The sequence below is a fragment of the Dreissena polymorpha genome, chromosome 7 (genome assembly GCF_020536995.1).
Source record: "Dreissena polymorpha isolate Duluth1 chromosome 7, UMN_Dpol_1.0, whole genome shotgun sequence".
Classification (NCBI taxonomy): Eukaryota; Metazoa; Mollusca; class Bivalvia; order Myida; family Dreissenidae; genus Dreissena; species Dreissena polymorpha.
Window position 1 is genome coordinate 67,137,670 of NC_068361.1, and position 24,068 is coordinate 67,161,737.

Consider the following 24,068-nt stretch of genomic DNA (forward strand, 5'->3'; position numbering starts at 1 on the left):
TTATCGTAAAGACACCTTGTCTGCTCATGAAAAAAGTGCCAAACCCACGTCTTTTCAACTAAAAAGTGATCAAGAAAAATTGAAATTAAGTAACATCAAGTATGTGGGTGCTCTTGACAAAACAATTCACAAGTTTAATGAAGGTCAGACTGACAGGTTTAAACTTCTGTTTAATACAGCTAATGCAGGACTTTGATGCTTCCGAGTGTTCTGCATTGGTTGAACAGCAGCAAAAGTAGAAGGCACCTAGTTCACAAGCCAATGTCTGCTCAGCCTAGGCTACCAATAGCCGTGCAGAGCCTTAGACGGATGAGGTCCACATATTGGACAAGTTTAATTTGTTAAGATTACTATGTACTTATGTGTAACACATGTTATAATAACACTTTGCAAGATTAGATTAGAAGTTTGAGAAAGTCTTTATAATGTTTATAATACACTGCTATAATGAATATACCATGGAAATAAAACTATAGCTAAAACAATCAAATAATACTCATTTTGATTTATTCCACATTATTTTACATTAATCAATAAATGTGTTTATAATTTATATAAACATTAACAGACAAGTGTAGTTCTATCTATCTATATAAACTGCCAACCGCCCTTTCGAGCATTATAGGCAGAGGGACATTATCGAGTCCGTTTCCTGGAAAGAACAAGTACTTGTGTCTATGGCGGAGATAATGAGAATGCTCCCCGAGTAGGGAGCGAACCCACAAACTCCCGATCGCTAGGTGGACACCTCATCCATTACACCACCGCGATCTTCAGCAACAGACAAGTTAAATTTCCTAAATGGTTGTCCGTGGACAAGTATAGTATTTTGAGATTTTGCCACCCCTGATTAACATGTCATTTTGCAATGAAATTAAGATGCAAATAAATATACTAAAATGTTTGAAATATTCTAAACTGTCGGTACAATTACACAATTACTAAATATTACCCTAGCTGAAATAATTCGCGTTCAGAATAAATCTGAACAGTCTGCCAAAGCAATATCATCAAAAGACTCTATGGCGGCAATTTATATTGACTAAATATAACCCTACAAAGTTGTAAAAAGGTTTTTGTCTGTAAATTAGGTAGCACCTACGATCATATTAACTAGTATACCTGGATATTTCTCAATACATCACACAGTTGTATAATATCAGAGTTTATTTTCAGGTCCTTCTTGCCTCTTCACGAGGTCTTTGTAGCCCGACCTGACATCACACAGGTAATATCTGCAGTTTTATTTATATTTATCAGTTGTGTTGACACAGTCAATGTACATTAGAAAACAGGGGAGGCAACAAAAATCCTATGTAACGTTATATTAATTATAATGGTTAGCTCCCTTATACAAGAAATCCTACTGAAGCTCTTAAGATTTAAGACTGAATAAGTCACTGGTAAGTACTTTGAATCACGATTTTGGCTTTGGAAAATAATATAATTGAGATTTAATAATGATAGTCTAGTTTTTTTTAATATTTTGCGAGTAATTTATTATCGCTATCCTATAGCTTCTATTTCGATGTTGCCGTTTTTGTCAACACATAAATTCTTAAGTACAGTCAACTCGCCATTTAGTCCAAATTTTTGACGCTCTCAAATATTAAGCTACTTTTTATATGGTTAATATTTGGAGCCCCAAAGAATTTAGCCCATAAAAAAGTATCTCTAAATTCTTTGCGCGTCTTATAAATAAGACTACTCGCCAATAGGGGGTCACACCAATAGGGGGTCTGGTCACTATCGTGTATTTCATGAAAAAGTATAATCAAATAAAAAACAATTGTTGCATAGTGTGTCCCTTGGATATAAATGTACAATTTTACAAATTTGTGAAAAGATGTTCCAACTGATGATCTGACAGGGGAGATAATGCTGTAAACAGTGATCCTTTATTGGCGATAGTGATTGCTTTCGTATACATCATTTTATTATAGGTAATGTTTATTTATTTTCAATGAAATATTTTTTAATCTGAAATTTGGTTAAATGACAGCGTTGTAAACTGTTTATTTTATAGTTTTTGTGATCATATGTTTTTTTTTTCATTGTCGTACTTTCATTGGTCATTTTTGCAAAAAAAATCAGAAGTGTACTGCGGCAAAATAATAATACAGAAAAATGATATGATGGCATTTATTTTTACATCTTGTCATATATACACAAAAACCAAAAGGACACAATTCTAATGGAAATATTTAACGTTTTTTGGCATGTGATTTTCTATTGGCAAATTGATAGTACATGTTGCCAAAGGTTTGCTAATGTGTCCTCGAGACCTAGTCAAAATAATTAGACATAATCTAACAATTATATATCGACTTCATGTTCATAGGAGTACTCCGGACCCAAAAGTACCTCATAAACTTCTAAATGTAAGTAGGCATTTGGCCATTTAATCACGAGCAGCTGTCAATATACTTATAGTTTTATAAGACATTACATTCATGTTCTGTACATAACCAATAAAACAATAATGAATCCTTAAATTGATAATTTTTTTGCATTAACCGGTCAAAACCTAAATCTGATGAGTAAAGAATATCTTGCAAATGGAATTTGTAAAAAATATCTTCCCAGTTCTTCGAAAACTGCACAAGTCAATTCTGCCAAAAATGTTTTGGATTTAATTGAATTTGCCTCTTCATAACATTTCTTATGCTAAAATGTTGGAAATGATATTCAATCAGAAAGCATAGTTATTGTCTTTGAGGAAATCCTGTATACCAAAAAGGTAGATTTGAAAATCCTTAATCATTTACTCTTCAGAAAATTGAATAATTGACTCTTGTTATTGTTATTGACTTTTCTGTACTTTTCTGTATATTGAATCATTGACACTTGTATACCTTGAATCATTGACTTTCCAGTACTTTGAATCATTGGCTCTTCTGTACATTGAATCATTTATTCTTCAGTAGATTAAATCATTGACTCCTCAGTACATTGAATTATTAACTCTTCAATTCATTAAATCGTTTACTCTATAGTACACTGAGCTATTGACTTTTTGGAAAACTAAATCATTTACTTTCAAGTGCACTGAATCATTGACTGTCTGGTTCACTGAATTATTGACTTTTCAGTTTCCTAAATCATTGACTTTTCAGTATATTGAATATAAGAATCTACAGTACACTGAATCATTGACTATCCAATACATTCATCCATTGACTATCCAGTTCACTGAATTATTGACTCTCAAGTACACTGAATCATTGACTATCCCGTTCACTGAATCATTGACTATCCAGTGTACTAAATCATTGACTATCCAGTGCACTGAACCATTGACTTTCAAGTGCACTGAATCATTGACTCTGAGTCTCCAATGCACTGAATCATTGACTCTAAAGTGCACTAAATCATTTTTAGCTCATCTATTTTTTGAAAAAAAATTATTAGCTCATCTATTTTTTTGAAAAAAAATTATGAGCTATTGTCATCACCTTGGCGTCGGCGTCGGCGTCCGGTTAAGTTTTGCGTTTAGGTCCACTTTTCTCAGAAAGTATCAATGCTATTGCATTCAAACTTGGTACACTTACTTACTATCATGAGGGGACTTGGCAGGCAAAGTAAGATAACTCTGGCGTGCATTTTGACTGAATTATGTGCCCTTTTTATACTTAGAAAATTGAAAATTTTGGTTAAGTTTTGCGTTTAGGTCCACTTTTTCAGAAAGTATCAATGCTATTGCATTCAAACTTGGTACACTTACTTACTATCATGAGGGGACTGGGCAGGCAAAGTTAGATAACTGTGGCGTGCATTTTGACAGAATTATGTGCCCTTTTTATACTTAGAAAATTGAAAATTTTGGTTAAGTTTTGTGTTTAGGTCCATTTTATTCCTTAAGTATCAAAGCTATTGCTTTCATACTTGCAACACTTACTAACTATCATAAGGGGACTGTGCAGGCAAAGTAATGTAACTCTGACTGGCATTTTGACAGAATTATGTGCCCTTTTTATACTTAGAAAATTGAAAATTTGGTTAAGTTTTGTGTTTAGGTCCACTTTATTCCTACAGTATCAAGGCTATTGCTTTCAAACTTCAAATACTTTCATGCTATCATGAGGCTACTGTACCTGGCAAGTTGAATTTTACCTTGACCTTTGAATGACCTTGACTCTCAAGGTCAAATTATTAAATTTTGCTAAAATTGCCACAACTTCTTTATTTATGATTAGATTTGATTGATACTTTGACAAAACTACTCTTACCTGACAAACCACAATAGACTACACCCAAACCATCCCCCGTGCCCCCCCCCCCTCCCCCCCCCCCCCTCCCCCCCCCCCCCCGAATCCCATCCTCACACTATACCCCCCCCCCCCCCATTTTTTTTTAAACGGTTAAAAAACACAACTATTTATTTTTATTATTTTATGTTTGAAATACTGTCCAACCATCGCACCCAAGAATCCCCCCCCCCACCCCCTCCCCTTTTCCCACCCGAATCCCCCCCCCCTAAATTTTTTTTTTTTTGTGTAAGATCATCTCACAAATTACCACCACACCCTCACACTATACCCCCCCCCCACCTCACCCCCCAATTTTTTTTTTTTGAAACAGTTAAAAAACACAAATATTTATTTTTATTATTTTATGTTTGAAATACCGTCCAACCATCGCACCCAAGAATCCCCCCCTTCCCCCCCCCCCCCCCCCCCCCCCCGATTTTTTTTTGCATTTTTTTTCGCATTTTTGGAAGATAATGTAATAAATGTCCACACCCCCACACTATACACCCCTCTTCACTCCACCCCTCCCTCCTTTGTGATTGAAAATGAGTCAATCTGAATCACTGAATCATTAACTTTCCAGTTCACTGAATCATTGACTCTCCAGTTCACTGAGTAACTGACTAACCAGTTCACGGAATCATTGACTATCCAGTGCACTAAATCGTTGACTTTTCAATTCATTGAATCATTGACTATCTAGTGCAGTTAATCAATTACTTTCCAGTTCACTGAATCATGGGTATCCAGTGCTCTGAATCATTGAGTATCCAGTGCAATGAATCATTGACTATCCAGTGCACAGATTCATTGACTATCCATGTCACTGACTAATTGACTTTCCAGTGCACTGAATCATTGAGACTCTCCAATGCACTAAATCATTGACTCTCTATTTCACTGAATGATTGACTCTCTAGAACACTAAATCATTGACTCCAGTTACTGAATCCTTTATTCTCCTGTGCACTGAATCATATCCTGTTCACTGAATCATAGACTATCCAGTGCATCGAATCATTGGCTATCCAGTGCAGTGAATCATTGACTATCTAATGCACTGAATCATTGACCATCCAGTACATTAAATCATTGACTATCCAGTGCACTAGATCATTGACTTTCCAATACATTGAATCATTAACTATCCAGTGCTCTGAATCATTGACTATCCAGTTCACCAAATTATTGACTATCCAGTGCACTGAATCATTGCCTATCCAGTAAATTGAATAGTTGACTATCCCGTGTACTGAATCATTGACTATCCAGTGCACTGAATCATTGACTTTCCAGTGCACTGAATCATTTACTATCATGTGCACTGAATCATTGACTATCCAGTGCTCTGAATCATTGTCTATCCAGTTCATCAAGTTATTGACTACCCAGTGAACTGAATCATTGACTATCCAGTACATTGAATCATTGACTATCCAGTGCACTGATTCATTGACTATCCAGTTCACTGAATTGTTGACTTTCCAGTACATTGAATCGTTGACGATCCAGTGCACTGAATCATTCACTATCCAGTACATTTAATCATTGACTATCCAGTGCACTAAATCATTGACTAACCAGTGCACTGAATTGTTGACTTTCAGAGCACTGAATCATTGACTATCCAGTACACTGAATCATTGACTACCCAGTGCATTGAATTGTTGACTTTCAGTGAACTGAATCAATATTTATCAAGTACATTGAATCATTGACTATCCAGTGCACTGAATCATTGACTATCCATTGCACTGAATGATTAACTATCCAGTGCTTTGATTCATTGATTATCCATTTCACTGAATAATTGACTATCGAGTTCACTGAATCATTGACTATCTAGTTCACTGAATCATTGACAATTCAGTACACTGAATCATTGACAATTCAGTACACTGAATCATTGACTATCCAGTGCACTAAATTATTGAATCATCAGGACAATGAAATATGTACTCATCAACTCACTGAACCATTAACTCTTAATGAGTAATTGACTCTTCAATATATTCAATCAAATCATTCACTTCACTTCAATGAATCATTAACCCCTCAATACATTCAATCATCGACTCTTCTGTTCATTGATAAATTGACTCTCTAATTCATTGATTCTTTGACTTTTCATGGCATTGAATTATTGCCTCTATAGGCCATTGAATCGTCTCTTTTGTCCATTCAATTATTTACTCCTCAGTACATTTACTTACATATGTGCAGTCCAGTACATTAAATAACTGACTCTTCAATAACTTACTGGTATTCAGCAAACTAAAACACTGTATTTTTTTTATTTTTTTGGTTCACTTTATTCAAGCATTTACATTTTGGTATATAATTTTAGTTTCTGTTCTCTGCCTTATTGGATTTTATTGTTTAATTATTATCCCCCGCCAGAGGCGGAGGGATATTGTTTTGGTGTTGTCCGTCCGTCCGTCCGGCACTTTTGTGTCCGGAGCCATATCTTGGAAGTGCTTTGGCGGATTTCATTGAAACTTCGTATGAGTATATATATGCATAAGAGGATGATGAACGCCAAATGGCATTGTACACAATCTGTTAAAAACAGAGTTATGGCCCTTTGTATCTTGAAAAAATGCTTTTTACTATAGGCACTTTTGTGTCCGGAGCCATATCTTGGAAGTGCTTTTGCGGATTTCATTGAAACTTGGTATGAGTATATATATGCATAAGAGGATGAAGCACGCCAAATGGCATTGTACACCATCTGTTAAAAAGAGAGTTATGGCCCTTTGTATCTTGAAAAAATGCTTTTTACTATAGGCACTTTTGTGTCCGGAGCCATATCTTGGAAGTGCTTTGGGGGATTTCATTGAAACTTGGTATGAGTATATATATGCATAAGAGGATGATGCATGCCAAATGGCATTGTATACCATCTGTTAAAAACAGAGTTATGGCCCTTTGTCTCTTGAAAAAATGCTTTTTACTATAGGCACTTTTGTGTCCGGAGCCATATCTTGGAAGTGCTTTGGCGGATTTCATTGAAACTTGGTATGAGTATATATCCCCTGCCAGAGGCGGAGGGATATTGTTTTGGCGTTGTCCGTCCGGCTGTCCGTCCGTCTGTCACTTTTGTGTCCGGAGCCATATCTTGGAAGTGCTTTGGCATATTTCATTAAAACTTCGTATGAGTATATATAAGCATAAGAGGATGATTCACGCCAAATGGCATTGTACACCATCTGTTAAAACCAGAGTTATGGCCCTTTGTATCTTGAAAAAATGCTTTTTACTCGTTGAATGTTTTTGTGGAAAACGCACGACTTATTAATTCACCTAAATAAATTGTGAAGGCTTAAGAACCTTCCTTTGTCTTAGTTTTGTGTTATTGTCCTCCGTCATTCCATCTATCATTATGTTCATCCGTCCAATTTGCACCCATCCTCAAACAAAGCATATGTTGCGGGGGATACCTTGGGCCTTTCAGGCCCTCTTGTTGCAGGTTTATTTGAGCTTTGAATGTTGATTGAATGCCTATATGTACTATTTATATTATTGCTCATAAGCCATTGACCCAATGTTTACCAAATGTTGAGGAACATTATTTAAAAAAAAATGTTTTGAGACTGTGGCAAACATCACCTTTATAATGAACTGTCTAGACAGCACATTAAAGAGGACATTGCAATTTGCATATAGCAATGGAGGAAATATTTATTCCCCCTCTTTCTGACAGAGGGTTGATTTGGGTTACCCTTGTTTCATCCGTCCTTTCATCCCACCAGTAGATTTTTATGCTGCACAAAACTCAAAAAGTATAACTGCTAAATTGTGACACAAATAAACATTTTAACCAAGATGTGAATTTATTTTGGTAAAGATGTTTTTCAAGTTACAAAAATGAAATATCAGTTGATATAGCAAGTATAACCAATCACCAACTTTACCTCACTGGCTAATATAGCATATATAAGCTGTCACCAATTTTACCTCACTGGCTAATATAGCATGTATAAGCTGTCACCAATTTTACCTCACTGGCTAATATAGCATGTATAAGCTGTCATCAATTTTACCTCACTGGCTAATATAGCATGTATAAGCTGTCATCAATTTTACCTCACTGGCTAATATAGCATGTATAAGCTGTCATCAATTTTACCCCACTGGCTAATATAGCATGTATAAGCTGTCACCAATTTTACCTCACTGGCTAATATTGCAAGTATGAGCTCTCACCAATTTTGCCTCATCAGCTGATAAAGCAAATATAAGCTGTAACAAATTTTACGTCATCGGCTATAATAGAAAGCATTAGTTCTCACCAATTATACCTCATCAGCTAACATGCATGCATTTTTGTCAATAATTTGCATTTAATTTGCAAGTTTTTATCATGAAGATCGTTAAATTAAAGATGAATAGAAGTTACTAGCTTGAAGAACACAAACATATTTATAGAAATTATTTATTTAACATGCATTTTACTTTTATGTACACACAGAAGACTAAATGATTTCGTAATTAATATTATAAATTGATTTTGTCATTTAAATCATTATGAAATTAATGATAAATATTTAACGCATATAAACAAAATATTCCATTAATCCTTTCAGTGCGGGAACAGAATTTTAAAGGCCTTTGCAAACAGTTTGGATCCAGATGAGACGCCACAGAATGTGGCGTCTCTTCAGGATCCAAAATGTTTGCTTTTCTGAAAGTATTCTTTGAAAAAAATCGAAGAAAATGCTAATTTTAGAAATTCAGCAGATGACAAATTTCCCAGCATGCAAAGGGTTAACCCTTTCCTGCTCAGAAGCAAAGTTTAAATAGTTAAATGCAACCTCGCAGTCTGTAAAGGTTTTCCTATGTTTGATGCTCATCAGTATCTTTGGGTAATGAAGCCTTTAAAACTTGAATCTAGTAAGGAAGGTCATTAATTCAAATTGATTTTCTAAAAGACTGCAAATGTGTTCAAGTGCATATCTGAGTAGAACATGCATTTCAGCATGGAGCCACCTTTTCAGACAAGAGCTGACTTTGACGCCAGAGTCAGCAATGCCAATCAATGAAAGAATCTTTTCAAACCTGTTTGTGGCCTTACTGTCTAGACAGTTTTGCAGTTTATGTAATACAGGACTTTTATAGCCTATCCTGCAGTCTCCATGTTTGACTAGGTTTTTTTTGCATTTTATTTTTAGCATTTTTAGCTCACCTGATTGCTCAGGTGAGCTTTTGTGACCGGTCTTTGTCCGTCCGTCCGTTAACATTTGCTTGTAAACACTCTATAGGCCACATTTCTTGTCCCATCTTCATGAAACTTAATCAGAAGCTTTATCCCAATGAAATCTCGGCCGAGTTCGAAACTGGGTTGTGCCGGGTCAAAAACTAGGTCACTAGGTCAAAAAAAAGAAAAACCTTGTAAACACTGTTGAAGTCACATTTCATGCCCAATCTTCATGTAATTTGTCAAAATGTTTGTCTTAATGATATTGTGGTTGATTTCAAAAGTGGTTCCGATCCGTTGAAAAACATGGCCGTCGGTGGGTGGGGCAGTTTTCCTTATTTGGCTATAGAGAAACCTTGTAAATACTCTAGAAGTCACAATTATTGCCCAATCATCATGAAATATGGTCAAAACATTGTTTCAATTGATGTCTCGGACTAGTTTGAAAATGGTCGAGATTGGTGAAAAAACATGGCTGCCAGTGGACGGGGCATTTTTCTCTAAATGTATATAGTGGCAGTTTTCCCTATTTGGCTATAGAGAAACCTTGTAAACACTAGAAGTCACAATTTTTGCCCAATCATCATGAATGTTGGTAAAAACATTGGTTTTATTGATATCTTGGACGAGTTAAAAAATGGTCGGGATCGGTGAAAAAACATGGCCGCCAGTGGGCGGGGCATTTTTCTCTATATGTATATAATGAAAACATGTGAACACAGTAGAAGTCACATTTTTGGCCCAATTTTCATGAAATTTGCTCAGAACATTTGTTTCTTTGATACGAGAGTTGAGTTCAAAAATGGTTCTGGTCAGTTGAATAACATGGCTGCTGGGAGGGGGGCACTTTTCTCATTATGCCCCCCCACCTTTCGAAGAAGAGGGGGTATATTGTTTTGCTCACGTGGGTCCGTCCGTCCACCAGATGGTTTCTGGATGATAACTCAAGAGCACTTATGCCAAGGATCATGAAACTTCATAGGTACATTGATCATGATTGCAGATGACCCCTATTGATTTTCAGGTCGCTAGGTCAAAGGTCAAGGTCACGATTACCCGAAATAGTAAAATGGTTTCCGGATGATAACTCAAGAACGCTTATGCCTAGGATCATGAAACTTCATAGATACATTGATCATGACTCGCAGATGACCCCTATTGATTTTCAGGTCACTAGGTCAAAGGTCAATGTCACGGTGACCCAAAGCAGTAAAATGGTTTCCGGATGATAACTCAAGAACGCTTAGGCCTAGGATCATGAAACTTCATAGATACATTGATCATGACTCGCAGATAACCCCTATTTTCAGGTCACTAGGTCAAAGGTCAAGGTCACGATGACCCGAAATAGTAAAATGGTTTCCGGATGATAACTCAAGAACGCTTAGGTCTAGGATCATGAAACTTCATAGGTACATTGATCATGACTCAAAGATGACCCCTTTTGATTTTCAGGTCACCTAGGTCAAAGGTCAAGGTCACGGTGACCTGAAATAGTAAAATGGTTTCTGGATGATAACTCAAGAACGCTTATGCCTAGGATCATGAAACTTCATAGGTACAACGAACATGACTCGCAGATGACCCCTATTGATTTTCAGGTCACTAGGTAAAAGGTCATGGTCACGTTGACCTGAAATAGTAAAATGGTTTCTGCATGATAACTCAAGAACGCTTATGCCTAGGTTCATGAAACTTCATAGGTACATTGATCATGACTCGCAGATGACCCCTATTGATTATCAGGTCAATCGGTCAAAGGTCAAGGTCACAGTGCCCAAAGACGTATTCACACAATGGCTGTCAAGGTCATGGTGACTCAACTTAGAAAAATGGTTTCCGGATGATAACTTAAGAATGCTTACACCTAGGATCATGAAACTTTATAGTTACATTGATCATGACTCGCAGATGAAATAATTATGAAAGTTGACCAGGATGTTTGTCTGGACAATATCTAGGTCAAGTTTGCGTTTGGTAAAGATTGAATGAACCGACTCCTCTCAGGTGAGCAAACTAGGGCCATCTTGGCCCTCTTGTTTTATTTTCTAGTTGTGGCTTGATATTAAGTCTAGGAGACTGCTTGTCTGGCAGACATCCATAATTGCTGGGGATAATAATGAAATAACGCCATGTCTCCCATTTGTTGCTTTCTGAAAGCCCTAGTCGTCAGATATTTAGGTTGTTTGAAAATCCTGACAATGTAAACTTCAAAGTCATTCTGGTGGCAGAAGCCAGGCGCCAGGCGTCTTCAAGGATTTCTAAGGCATCAAGTCAGGCAGAGGTTGTGTTGTCAGAAATGTTTCAATGTTTGCAGATTTGTTCTGGACAGGACTCACAGTTGGAAACATGTAAGTTGATTGAAAGTATGAATTTTTTAGAGAGTTTTTAAATATTACTTTTTAATTTTATACTTTATAACTTAATTTGTGAAAGTAGTTGTATTGATAATACTTATAATAATAATTATTATTATTATTATTAATAATTTTATTATTATTATTTTTATTATTATATGTATATTATTATGATTTGTATATAATTATTTTTATAATAATTATTATTATTTTTATAACAGTAATTTAAATAGCAAAAAACAACAAGTACAATAATTATAATACTTAGTATACTCAATATAGTACTGGTACTTGTTCTTTATAGACATTTTTTACTTTGTAGAGGTCCTACTGTTTTATAGCCTAATGTTTTCTGACTTTAATTTGTACTAAATATATCTTTCTTGATTTTAATAAAGTGCCAACTAGCCCCAGATTTAATGTGATAAAGTCATTGAATAATTTAAATCTAGCCTTTTGTCGCTTTTTCTCCATTAGTTCAGCATTTTGCCTTTGCATTTGTCACCAAAAACACTTCAATATAATGTTTGTGTGTACCGGTATAATATGTTTAATAAGACTGATAATCATCTAGATTGCCATTGTAGTCATGACCCTTTAGTGCAACTATGCCCTTTGATTAAAAGTCAAGGTTAAAAAGATTTAAATTAGTAAAAATAGGGTAAAATTATTAACTTGTCCGTACCCTTTATACATCATTCATCATATCATTTTTTTAAAATGCCCAAATGTTGATTATGATGTTTGTGATGGTTTTCGTGATGATGATGATGATGATGATAATGATGATGATGATGGTGGTGGTGGTGGTGGTGGTGACAATGATGATTATTATGAAAATGATGATAATGATGATGATGATGATGATGATGGCCATGATGATGATGATGATTATGATGATGATAATGATGATATTGTTGTTGTTTTTGTTGATGACGATGATGGTGGTGGTAATGTTGATGCAGAAAATAGTGGTGGTAGAAATAATGAGTTGTAGTGGTTTTTATGTTGATGATGATGATGAAGAAGAAGAAGAAGAAGATGATGATGATGATGATGATGATGATGATGATGATGATGATGATGATGATGATGATCATGATGATGACGATGATCATGATCATCATCATCATCATCATCATCATCATGATCATGATGATCATGATAGTGAAGGTGTTATAACATCTTTTTTGATATCCAGTGCTGCAAACAAAAAAAGAAAGAAAAAAGGAAACATGTCAGTTTGTCTGGTTAATTATTTCCCATAATTTGTTTTTATTTCAACAACCACATAAAGGTTATTCAAGCTCAACCTGTTTAAAGTTTCATGCAATAAAGGCAGAGCATGTGTATCTCGGAGATGTAGCCAGCATGTAGAGACAGCAGGCACATTTCAGAGTGTTTATTGTGCAGACGCAATGTCTAGACTGGTTGTCTGCTGTCAGACCGGGACCATATCAGATAGGCAGGGTGAATGCAGACTTGTATTGATTCCCTTTTTGTTCCCTGTTGAAAATTATTTCATTACTGTGGATTAAAAATAATTGTGTTCTTGAATTCAGTAAGGGCTTGTCTTGTTCTCTGTAAACAGCTCACACTTAATGTCACTAAAACTTTTTTAATGCATTGGGTTTTAAGTTAGACCATTGACGTTGGAATACAAATGAAGCTTAAGTATATTGAAGTAGTGTGTTCAATCCATGGGGCAGTATATCAGAAAGATCTTAAGTTTATCTTTACATTTTACATTGAATGGAAATAGATATAAAAAATCTGTATATGTGAAGCTATTTATAAATTTAGTGAATTACATTACAGAAATCATTAGTGATTATAAAGCTGATAATTGATAAATACCGATCATTATTATAAAATGCAGTGTTATGAATGCACAAATAAAAGCAGAGTTAACAGATTGAAGGTTACATTTTAACTTACAGCTAAAATAACATTTAATAACATGCATTTGAAACAATTAGTCAAAACAATAGACAAACAAATGCTGCATGAAAGTCTGTGGAGGGATCAGACAATATAGTTTACAATATCAGCAAGTTTGAGTACCAAAACATGTTTTCTTCATACATGTGTATACCGGTAGTAGTGTAACTCTGATGAAATGTCATAAGATACTTATAGTCTAAGAAAAGTCTTAAGAAACTCTTAGTCTTAGAACAAGTCTTAAGATATGTTTAGTCTTAGAACAAGTCACAAGATATGTTTAGTCTTAGAACAAGTCTTAAGATATTTTTAGTCTTAGAACAAGTCTTAAGATAGTTTTAGTCTTAGAACAAGTCTTAAGATACTTTTAGTCTTAGAACAAGTCTTAAGATACTTTTAGTCTTAGGACAAGGCTTAAGATAGTCTTAGTCTTAGAACAAGTCTTAAGATACTTTTAGTATAAGAACAAGTCTTAAGATACTTTTAGTCTAAGAACAAGTCTTAAGATAGTCTAAGAACAAGTCTTAAGATAGTCATAGTCTTAGAACAAGTCTTAGGATACCCTTAGTCTTAGAACGAGTCTTAAGATACTTTTAGTCTCTTTAGTCTTAGAACAAGTCTTAAGATGCTCTTAATCTTAGAACAAGTCTTAAGATACTTTTAGTCTTAAAGAATAAGTCTAACCATACTCTTAGTATTAGAACAAGTCTTAAGATAGTTTTAGTCTTAGAACAAGTCTAAGATACTCTTAGTATAAAAACAAGTGTCAAGATACTTTTACTAAAAGTCTTCGAACAAGTCTTAATAAAATCATCTATGTTAGATATTAGTTAGTATTAGTCTTCAAAATCCGTCTCATTTGTCAGGTTGTCTTATTCTAAAAATAAGGTCAGCCTAAGTATTTAAAGTATGTCTTCCACACATTTACAAAGTGTCATTCCATCATTCTTTTCATCAACTCTAAACAAAATCTATAGAAAATCTCTTTTCTGTCAGTTCTCATTGTGATAATGGTTTATCATAAACTCCACTTCACAGGCAGGCAATCTGCGGCCTGGGCCGCCATGTCTGGCTGCAATTGATGTGATTAGTCTGGGGTTGTCTGGAGCTGGTAGGATTGCTGGTGCGCCATTCAGTGTCTAGACATGGTGTCTAGTGACATACACAGACGGCCAGTCATTGTACGCCATACATTAATTGACTTTCTGAGGTGAACCAATGTCTACTGTCTACACTTAAATGCTTTGTCTTCACTTTGAAGTGATTGGTATGCAAATCAGGCATGGATGATTAATGTACATGAGCAGGCATTGGATGATTATTCATCATAAAAAATATAAATGACTTTGTTAACAAAAAATGCCCATAAAGTATTTTTCTGTTGTTGTTCTTTGTTTTTTTTAATATCAGAATGTGTGTGAGTGTTTTTAGAGTGTTTTTTGTGTGTTGATATCAGAATGTGCGTTGTTTTGTTTGTGTTTTGTTGTTTTAATTTGCACCAATAATTGTGTTATTAAGATGTCTTTCACAACCTATATACCTACCATATTTTTTGTCCCCTACCGGTGAAACCGGTTTGCACACTGTCTGGATCCTGCGATAACTTTAAAAGTTCTGAATATTTTTTCATGAAACTTGTAACATGGATAGATGGCAATATGGAGATTATGCACGTCATTTCATTTTGTGCCTACGTCAAATATTCTGGTTGCTATGGCAACAACAACAAAAAACATTCACTCACAATGGTTGAGTTTCACCGGTAGGGGACCATATTGCTTGGCAATCTCTTGTTGGTTATGTATCATTTTACAACTACAAGCTAGTTTTGTTACACCTACAAAAAGAATCCTAGAGCTGGAAAGTAAGTGATGTAGGATTATTCTATTGATAATTGCGTCATCTTTACGTCATGATGAATGCATCGAGTCTTACTGCTTTTTATATAATTCAAAGAAAATTTGAGTCTGGTACTAGGAAAACAGGGCTTAATGCATGTTGGTCAAATGCCCATCAAGGCGGACAATTTCCACTTTTATGGATTTTTTTTGTTATAAGTAAGTACAATCTTAAAGAAAATCCAGTAAAGGAGAAAAGTGTCATCCCTGATTAGCCTGTGCAGACTGCACAGGCTCATCTGGGATAACTTTTAACGCACATGCAGTGAGCCCAATTAACCTGGATCAAGGTTTATTTGATAAAATCTAGTCAGGGATGAGCAAGTGCTTGTTAAAACCAGACCCCAGCCTTTAAGGCGACTGTGAGACAGTGAGCCAGTCCTGTGGATGTTTACATTATTGAAATTGTGATCTTTTCATATTTTTGTGAAAAGAAGCTCTAAGTGTTTAGTGAATCCTGGCTGGCATTCTGGTATAGTAGGCGGCATTTGAAGGTGATGAAGTTGAAAAAAAAAACAGTTAAAGGATTTCATTTATCTTTCAATGCACTTTTAATGTTTTTGAAGGAATGTTGTGTAAAACTCTGGGATAGTCAAGAGACCTGAACTTTATAATGGAATTTAATCGGAGTTGTAAGCTATTTTTATTTAATTTTTAGTTTGAGTTAAAAAATTTGTTCTTTGATTTTATCTGTCTGCATAAAATATTTTTTCACCACTTTATTATTTGCTAAGTAAAAACTTAAGATATTTAAGAACATAATTTTATTATTACAATTATATGTTTCTGCATAGTGCTACAGGATAGTTATAGATTCTAGTACCTGGATCCTTTTGAGGGGACATGTCAACCATACATGAGGGTCATAAAACAATACCATTTGCATAAATTAAGTTTTAATGTACATAATTTATAATTTTGATACCAAAGTCTTCAGAATTGTACATACATGTACACTGGTTTGTTTCTGGTTCCATTTTAAAAACATGTATAATTAATAATAATTGTAAACATAGGTTAATTACCATGGTGCCTTCAACACACAGGCAAATTAGTTGTAACAGTTAAATGGATAGGAATTAATTGAGCCATGGTCTGGGACAACCAGGCTTAATGCATGTACTTGACCCTTTGCATGCTGGGAAATTTGTCGTCTGCTAAAATGTCGTCTGCTGAATTTCTAAAATTAGCATTTTCTTCGATTTTTTTCAAAGAATACTATCAGAATAGCAAACAGTTTGGATCCTGATGAGACGCCACGTTCTGTGGCTTCTCATCTGGATCCAAACTGTTTGCAAACGCCTTCAAAATTCGATTCCAGCACTGAAAGAGTTAAAGTGTTGTCTAAGATAAGCATGTGTTCAGGAACAAACCTTTCCACAAAAACTTGAATTTTGCTACGAAGGGACCTCTTTTCAACAAAAAATACCATATTAGTGAAAACTGCTGTCCCTAATTAGCCTGTGCAAACTTCACGTGCTAATTTGGGATGGGTCATTTTCCCAGACCAATGCTCAATTATAATCATTGATAGCACAGGCAAATTATTTGAATAAAATGTATACTGTTGAGGTAGAGGTATGCCCAAGAGTGATTGTAGCATCGTTTGCATTCTCATACCTGTGAGACTTGTAGAAGTAATTGTCTTGTTAATTATATATGTCTTAAGATGTATGCACAATTATGTTGATATTGCCTTTGAAGGTGTACTTAAAATCCTGAAGAAATCATGTTAAAAGCTACTTAAACAATGTATAAAGTTTACATTCCTCTTGTTAAAGTTTTTTAACAAACAAAATGTTAAAAGTTGAAAATTGTAACTTCTGTTCAAATCTGGCTCGGGGCTACCTTATAGAATTGAAAAGTTTCTGTACAGTGCTTAACTCTTTCCCCCCTCGGAAGCAAAGTGAAAATAGCTATGTGCAAATAGCATATGACCAGAACATCCTGCGAGAAACTGGCAGTCTGTTCAGGTTTTATGCTGTTTGCTGCTCATCAGTATTTAGGGTTTGGAGATGAATTATTAAAAACTTTAATCTACTAAGAAAGGTCTTAAATTAAATATAACTTTCTAAGGGACTACAAATGCGAGAAAATACGTATCGAAGTGGTAAATGGTTAAAAGCATACTGGGTAAAAGCTTACTGCCCAGCATCTAAATGTTCAGTTCACAACTGTACACATTTAAACTAAACTCATTACTTCCAGATTTATGACTACATTATGTTAAACTTTTACCAACCCAGTCCACATGTATTGTACAAAAAAGGAAATATGTTTGTTTCTAATGGACTTAAATACCTCACCAAAAAGGATGAAAATCTGTTTAACAATGATGATTTTGTTATTATAAATTGTTTAGTTTCTGTACACTTGATATCTTGTAAATTGCCTCTAAAGTAAATCAAGTTTAGTTTTCGTTGGTTATTGTTGGAGAAATCTTTAAATTGAAGGAATTAAATTGAATTAGACAATGGTGTCATCCATACAATCAAGATACATACAAGTTTAAATGTGTCAGAATTTTAAATGTTATTTAACATGCAAAAAAAACAAATGAAAAAGCTTGAAATGTAAAAATAAATGTGAAATTAAATAGTTTATGTAATGTTATAAGTATCTCTAAAATGATGTGCACTGTAGATTAGCTTGTTTTGTTTTGTTTATTGGTGATTAAAGAAAAACTGGAAACCTAAAATTCATTAGAGTTTTTTTGTATGTAGAATATTTAGAAAAATATATAACAATGCTCTTAAAATATAAATATAACAATGCTAAAAAAATAACTCATAAAATATAACAACATGCAGAAAATATAACAATATGCAAATATAGCAACATTCATACAATATAACAACACTCATAAAAGTGGAACTATAGTGTGGGTGAACCCTACTGTGACTGACTGATAATGTATGTGCATAGCATCAGTTTGAACCCTACTGTGACTGACTGATAATGTATGTGCATAGCATCAGTTTGAACCCTACTGTGACTGACTGATAATGTATGTGCATAGCATCAGTTTGAACCCTACTGTGACTGACTGATAATGTATGTGCATAGCATCAGTTTGAACCCTACTCTGACTGACTGATAATGTATGTGCATAGCATCAGTTTATGTTTAACCCTTTGCATGCTGGGAAATTTGTCGTCTGCTAAAATGTCGTCTGCAGAATTTCTAAAATTAGCATTTTCTTGGATTTTTTTCAAAGAATACTATCAGAATAGCAAACAGTTTGGATCCTGATGAGACGCCACGTTCTGTGGCGTCTCATCTGGATCCAAACTGTTTGCAAAGGCCTTCAAAATTCGGTTCCCGCACTGAAAGGGTTAAAGCAGAAGAGTACTGATGACAGGCCAGTTGTTTTTCCACCATTTTGGGAATTGGTCCGTGTCCCTTTGGATTGGGAAAATTTGTGGCGTTTAGACCAAAATTGGGAAATTAGTGTTGTTGTTGTTTTGCTTTAGAATTGAAAATATAAGTGTTTTCAGGATTATATTTACTAAGGTTGAACTTATATGGATGGGAGATGAACAAAATATTTAGATACTAATTTTATTAATATAAATTGTTCATTGGGAATTGTTAACTCCCATTTGGGAAAAATATATCCTTTTTTCCATTTGGAAAAGTGTCGATTACCGGACCCGATTTTGAATGAAAAAGAACACTGCATGCATATGAATTAATATGTTGTAAGGGGCAATTTATTAATTGATTTTTGTTTTTCAATAAAATGTTCTCATGGAAAAATGTTTGTTTTAGGTGTGCAAAAGGCCCATTCTGTCATTGCCCAGTGGAAAGACCCTTAACTGCATTGTCAACTGGAAAGGCCCATAACTGCACTGTCAACTGGAAAGGCCCATAACTGCATTGTCAACTGAAAGAACCCATAACTTCATTGTCAACTGAAAGAACCATAACTGCATTATCAACTGAAAGAACCCATAACTGCATTGTCAACTGAAAGAACCCATAACTTAATTGTCAACTGGGAAGGCCCATAACTGCATTGTCAACTGGAAAGGCCCATAACTGCTTTGTCAACTGGAAAGGCCCATAACTGCATTGTAAACTGGTAAGGCCCATATCGGAATTGTCAACTGGAAAGGCCCATAACTGCATTGTCAACTGGAAAGGCCCATAAATGCATTGTCAACTGTAAAGGCCCATAACTGCATTGTCAAGTGCGAAGGCCCATAAACGCATTGTCAACTGGAAAGGCCTAAAACTGCATTGTCAACTGGTAAGGCCAATAACTGAATTGTCAACTGGAAAGGACCAAAACTGCATTTTCAACTGAAAGAAACAATAACTGTATTGTCAACTGAAAAGGCCCATAACTCCATTGTCAATTGGTAAGGGTCATTACTGCATCTGGAAAAGCCATTTACTCTGTTGTCAATTGTGTATCTTTGTCTGGGAACGCCATGCTAGCTTCTGACACAGCTTGTAATTTTCTCAAAATGGCAGGAATTCTAAAACTCCCAGATCTGAAAACCTGCAAGAACTTGTTCCATAGTCATGATCAGGAAGTAGATATGGAAACAGAGAGTGGTAAGGCCAATATGAAGGAAACACTTGACAATACACATGAACTAGAGTCTAGGAATAGAATAAAAACTTCCTCAACGTCTGATAAATATTTAGGACCCTCAGATATGAAAGAGCACTTAACTTTGAGCGACGATTTTGGTACCTCAACTTCAACTGAACATTCAGGACCGTCAAGGTTGTTTGAGTATGCAGAGCTTTCTGTTTCTTCTACAAATGCATTATCTTCAAGTGACTCTTATGTTGAAGAAAAGAAGACAGATGGTATAAAGAGTATTGAGAACTGTATAAGTGACAGTATTCATGAAGAAGATTGTGGTGAAAATAACAGTGACACAAACAAGGTTTTGGAAAGTATTGAGGCTGACAAAGAAGAGAATGGTGATTCAGTTGCAAATATTGAGACAGAAAAATGTGCTAATGAATCTATTTCACAGAGTAGTGTTCATGAAGGTGACAACTTAAATAATCGTTCCTGTAAAGAAATGCTGAGGCAGTCAAATGAATGTGGTGAAAATATGCCTATATTTCTTACCAAACTTTCAAAACTGGAGAAACCGGATTCAGACTCTGAAATTGACAGTAATGAAAAACTTGAATTAGGTTTTAAAAATGTCACATCATGTGTTAAAAATGATGAACAAAGCAAATGCGAAGACATGAATCCATGTAGAGAAGCATTGAATGCTAAAGATGTGGTCCAAGTGCCATCATGTTCAAATATAAATAAATGCCATGGACAGTATTCAAGACCCTGGGAAAGTTCTGTAAATAAACAAAACAGAAACATTTGTCTGGATTTTCTACCACAATCATGTAAAAGATTATCTAAAGCAAAAGAAATAACATATAAGTTTCAGGACGTAATGCAGTTTGCAGAAATTCTCTACAAATGTACATTGTGTAACTCTGTTCCTTCCATATTGACTTCCAGACAGAGTTTTATCCATCACATGCAAAGGAATCACTTGGAAATGGGCAAACACAATCAAGCATGCCCTCGCTGTTCCCTTCTTTTCCAGACTGAGGAAGACCTCAGGCATCATATACAGTTACGCTGCAGTGCAGGAAGCCCCAGCAGTGAGTCATGTGACCAAACAGGAAGTGACATCATTCAATCACATGACTATGACATGGATAGCAGCAATGACAGTGATTCCGACTCTTCTGGCCATCGGCAGTTGCGAACAAAACTTGTTAACAGGAAATTAAAACCGGCCCATGATTTCCAGAATCCCCATCAGTTAGTAGATCACACGGGTATGGAAACACCAAATGGATCCTTGGACTTATCAAAGAAAACCTCAAATCATGAGAATACTGTTAGTGAAAGGTTTACTCTTTCGCCTGTTAAGAAAGAAACATGTAACATTGACATTAAGAAAATTACAGATCAGATTGTGAAGTCCGATGTTCTGTGTCATCGCCAGAGCACTGATTCCGGATCAAAAATACCCCACAGTCCTGGGTACACTGCAGAGTTTGGTAAATACACCAAACTGGTTAGGGAAGGGGGCAATATTGTCTACTTCTGTCAGATTTGTAACTGGAAATCCCCAATCAAGTCAACCTTTCAGACGCATTGCAATTTGGCAATCCACAAAAACAAAGTGCTAAGTGCTGGAAAGGCCAACAATGGAAAGATTGAGGACAATGATAGAAGTAAAGTTGATATCAAACCAGACATTGCAACATCTGGAAAACTTTCTACTTTAGGTATATCTGAAGTTGCTCACAATAAATCTGTAACGGAATGTGCCCCAAAGATTTCAAATGAAAATTTGTTTTACAAGTACATTGTACATTCAGCAAACGAGGGACACAATCAAATGAGGTCAAGGACACCAGTTGTCTCCATGTTTGGAAATCATAAAACAAAAATGTTTGCTGGTTCGCACTTTATGAACAAACGAGCCAGTAATTGGCCCAGTGAAATACAGTTTAAAAGGAAAAAAAGGACTCATGAGAGAGCTTTCAACAGACCAGATAATTCTGACTCTGACGATGATAATAACGAATGTGATGATGATAATGCTGATAACCTTTGTGTTCACAAAAATGGTATAAAACCATCCTATAAGGCTTTGCTAAGGAGCAAACTTATGGGGAATGGCTACAAAAATTGTTCCTCACAAGAAAACCATGAATTACCATCAAACAAAATAAGCAATTGTCCTTTTTCATCATCTCACTGTAGAGTTGACAACTATGAAAGCTTGAAAGGTGGCTTAAAGACAACTTGTACCAACAAAAAAGGTCCATTATTTAATGTCTTCAAATGCAATGTTTGTTCATCTGAGTTTAGAGATAATGAGGACTACAGGAGACATCTTTCACATGCTCACAAGTCCATCTTGAGTAGCATTCTGCTATCTGAAAACCCAAACTCACTGTCCCCAGTCACAAAGATGGAGTCATTCCCTACGAAATTGCCTGGTTCACTTTCCAATAGACATTCTGGTTCCCAGCTTTTTGATGAATACGGTGCAAGCATGAACAAACAGCTTTTTAGTGAGTTTGGTTTACTTAACAATCATGAGACGGGTTCTCCCAAAATGAATGAGTCTGGTTGCAGGCTTGGTGTGAATGAAGTAAAAGAGGCATCTGACAGTGGGGCCACAGAAAGTGGGGAACAGTGGAGAGTACAAAAACTCAAGGAATTGTTGCCAAGTAAGCCTGTTTTCAATGGAGTCTTGCTTTGTTTAAACTTTGTTTAATGCATGTGCGTAAAATGTCCTACCATATTAGCCTTTGCAGAACTTTCCAACCATATAAGGAGAAAGTTTTAGCCTGCAGATGCGCATGAATTAACCCTTTCAGCGCGGGAACCGAATTTTGAAGGCCTTTGCAAACAGTTTTGATCCAGATGAGACGCCACAGAACGTGGCATCTCATCAGGATCCAAACTGTTTGCTATTCTGATAGTATTCTTTGAAAAAAAATCGAAATAAATGCTAATTTTAGAAATTCAGCAGACGACCATATAGCAGACAACAAATTTCCCAGCATGCAAAGGGTTAAGACTGGTTTTACCAGAGTGGGGCTGAATTGCATGTCTTAGGTTGTTTCTCATACATGATAGCACAAACAGTCATTTGTCAGACCATTGAAGTAGTAGAAGAAGTGTATTGTTCCATTAGAAAATGTGCCAATAATGCCTGTTTATTTTATGTAATTGATTACCGGTAATAATGAAGACTTGCATATGTTTACAAATAAAATAACTTTATTCCATACAAAAGTACGTATTAAAATAAACAACTTATTTGTTTGAGTTAGTTATCTTCGTGTATACTCCTTTTCCCTAAAGATTGCCAGAGAAGTTTTTGATATATTCAATTTTATCTTATCTACCACGTAAACATAAGTAGTCTCATTAACATAATTTATCAAATATAATTATCCTACAAAAAATGCATTTGTTATGACGAAAAAATATGTAGATTTAGTTTTTGCTTTGTTTATTGTTTATTTTTATTCTAGCCCCTATACTGTTGAATACTTCTGATACTTATCGTGAACGAGTGTAAATGCAGTAATGTTTCTCACACTTCACATAACGTGAACGAGTGTTAATGCAGTAATGTTTCTCACACTTCAGATTACGTGGACGAGTGTTAATGCAGTAATGTTTCTCACACTTCAGATTACATGAATTAGTGCAAATGCAGTAATGTTTCTCATATTTCAGATTATGGGAACGAGTGTTAATGCAGTAATGTTTCTCACACTTCAGATTACGTGAACAAGTGTAAATGCAGTAATGTTTCTCACACTTCAGATTACATTAAATTAGTGTAAATGCAGCAGTGTTTCTTACATTTAAGATTATGATAACAAGTACAAATGCAGTAATGTTTCTCAC

At 35.3% G+C, this 24,068-nt stretch overlaps 2 protein-coding genes across 8 annotated transcripts in view; one reads left to right on the plus strand and one right to left on the minus strand.

Moving 5' to 3' along the window:
• Window positions 1-1,273, minus strand: part of LOC127838903 (flavin-containing monooxygenase 5-like) — a 33,745-nt gene extending 32,472 nt beyond the window's left edge. For all 3 annotated transcript variants that reach the window (XR_008030032.1, XM_052366990.1, XM_052366989.1), the window contains exon 1: window positions 1,123-1,273. The gene's annotated coding sequence lies outside the window, so the exon portion shown is untranslated. The remainder of the gene's footprint in view (window positions 1-1,122) is intronic.
• The window catches only part of LOC127838902 (uncharacterized), a 30,971-nt gene continuing 8,015 nt past the window's right edge, over window positions 1,113-24,068 (plus strand). The window contains exons 1-3 of one of the 5 annotated variants that reach the window (XM_052366985.1): window positions 2,357-2,381; window positions 11,765-11,798; window positions 19,415-22,873. In XM_052366985.1, coding sequence (XP_052222945.1) covers window positions 20,080-22,873 — 2,794 coding nt within the window. In that variant the 5' untranslated portion in view covers window positions 2,357-2,381; window positions 11,765-11,798; window positions 19,415-20,079. Of the gene's footprint in view, window positions 1,229-1,364; window positions 1,404-2,356; window positions 2,382-11,764; window positions 11,799-15,982; window positions 16,276-19,414; window positions 22,874-24,068 lie in introns of those variants that run through there. The other 4 variants (XM_052366987.1, XM_052366988.1, XM_052366984.1 and 1 more) reach the window with 4 other exon arrangements.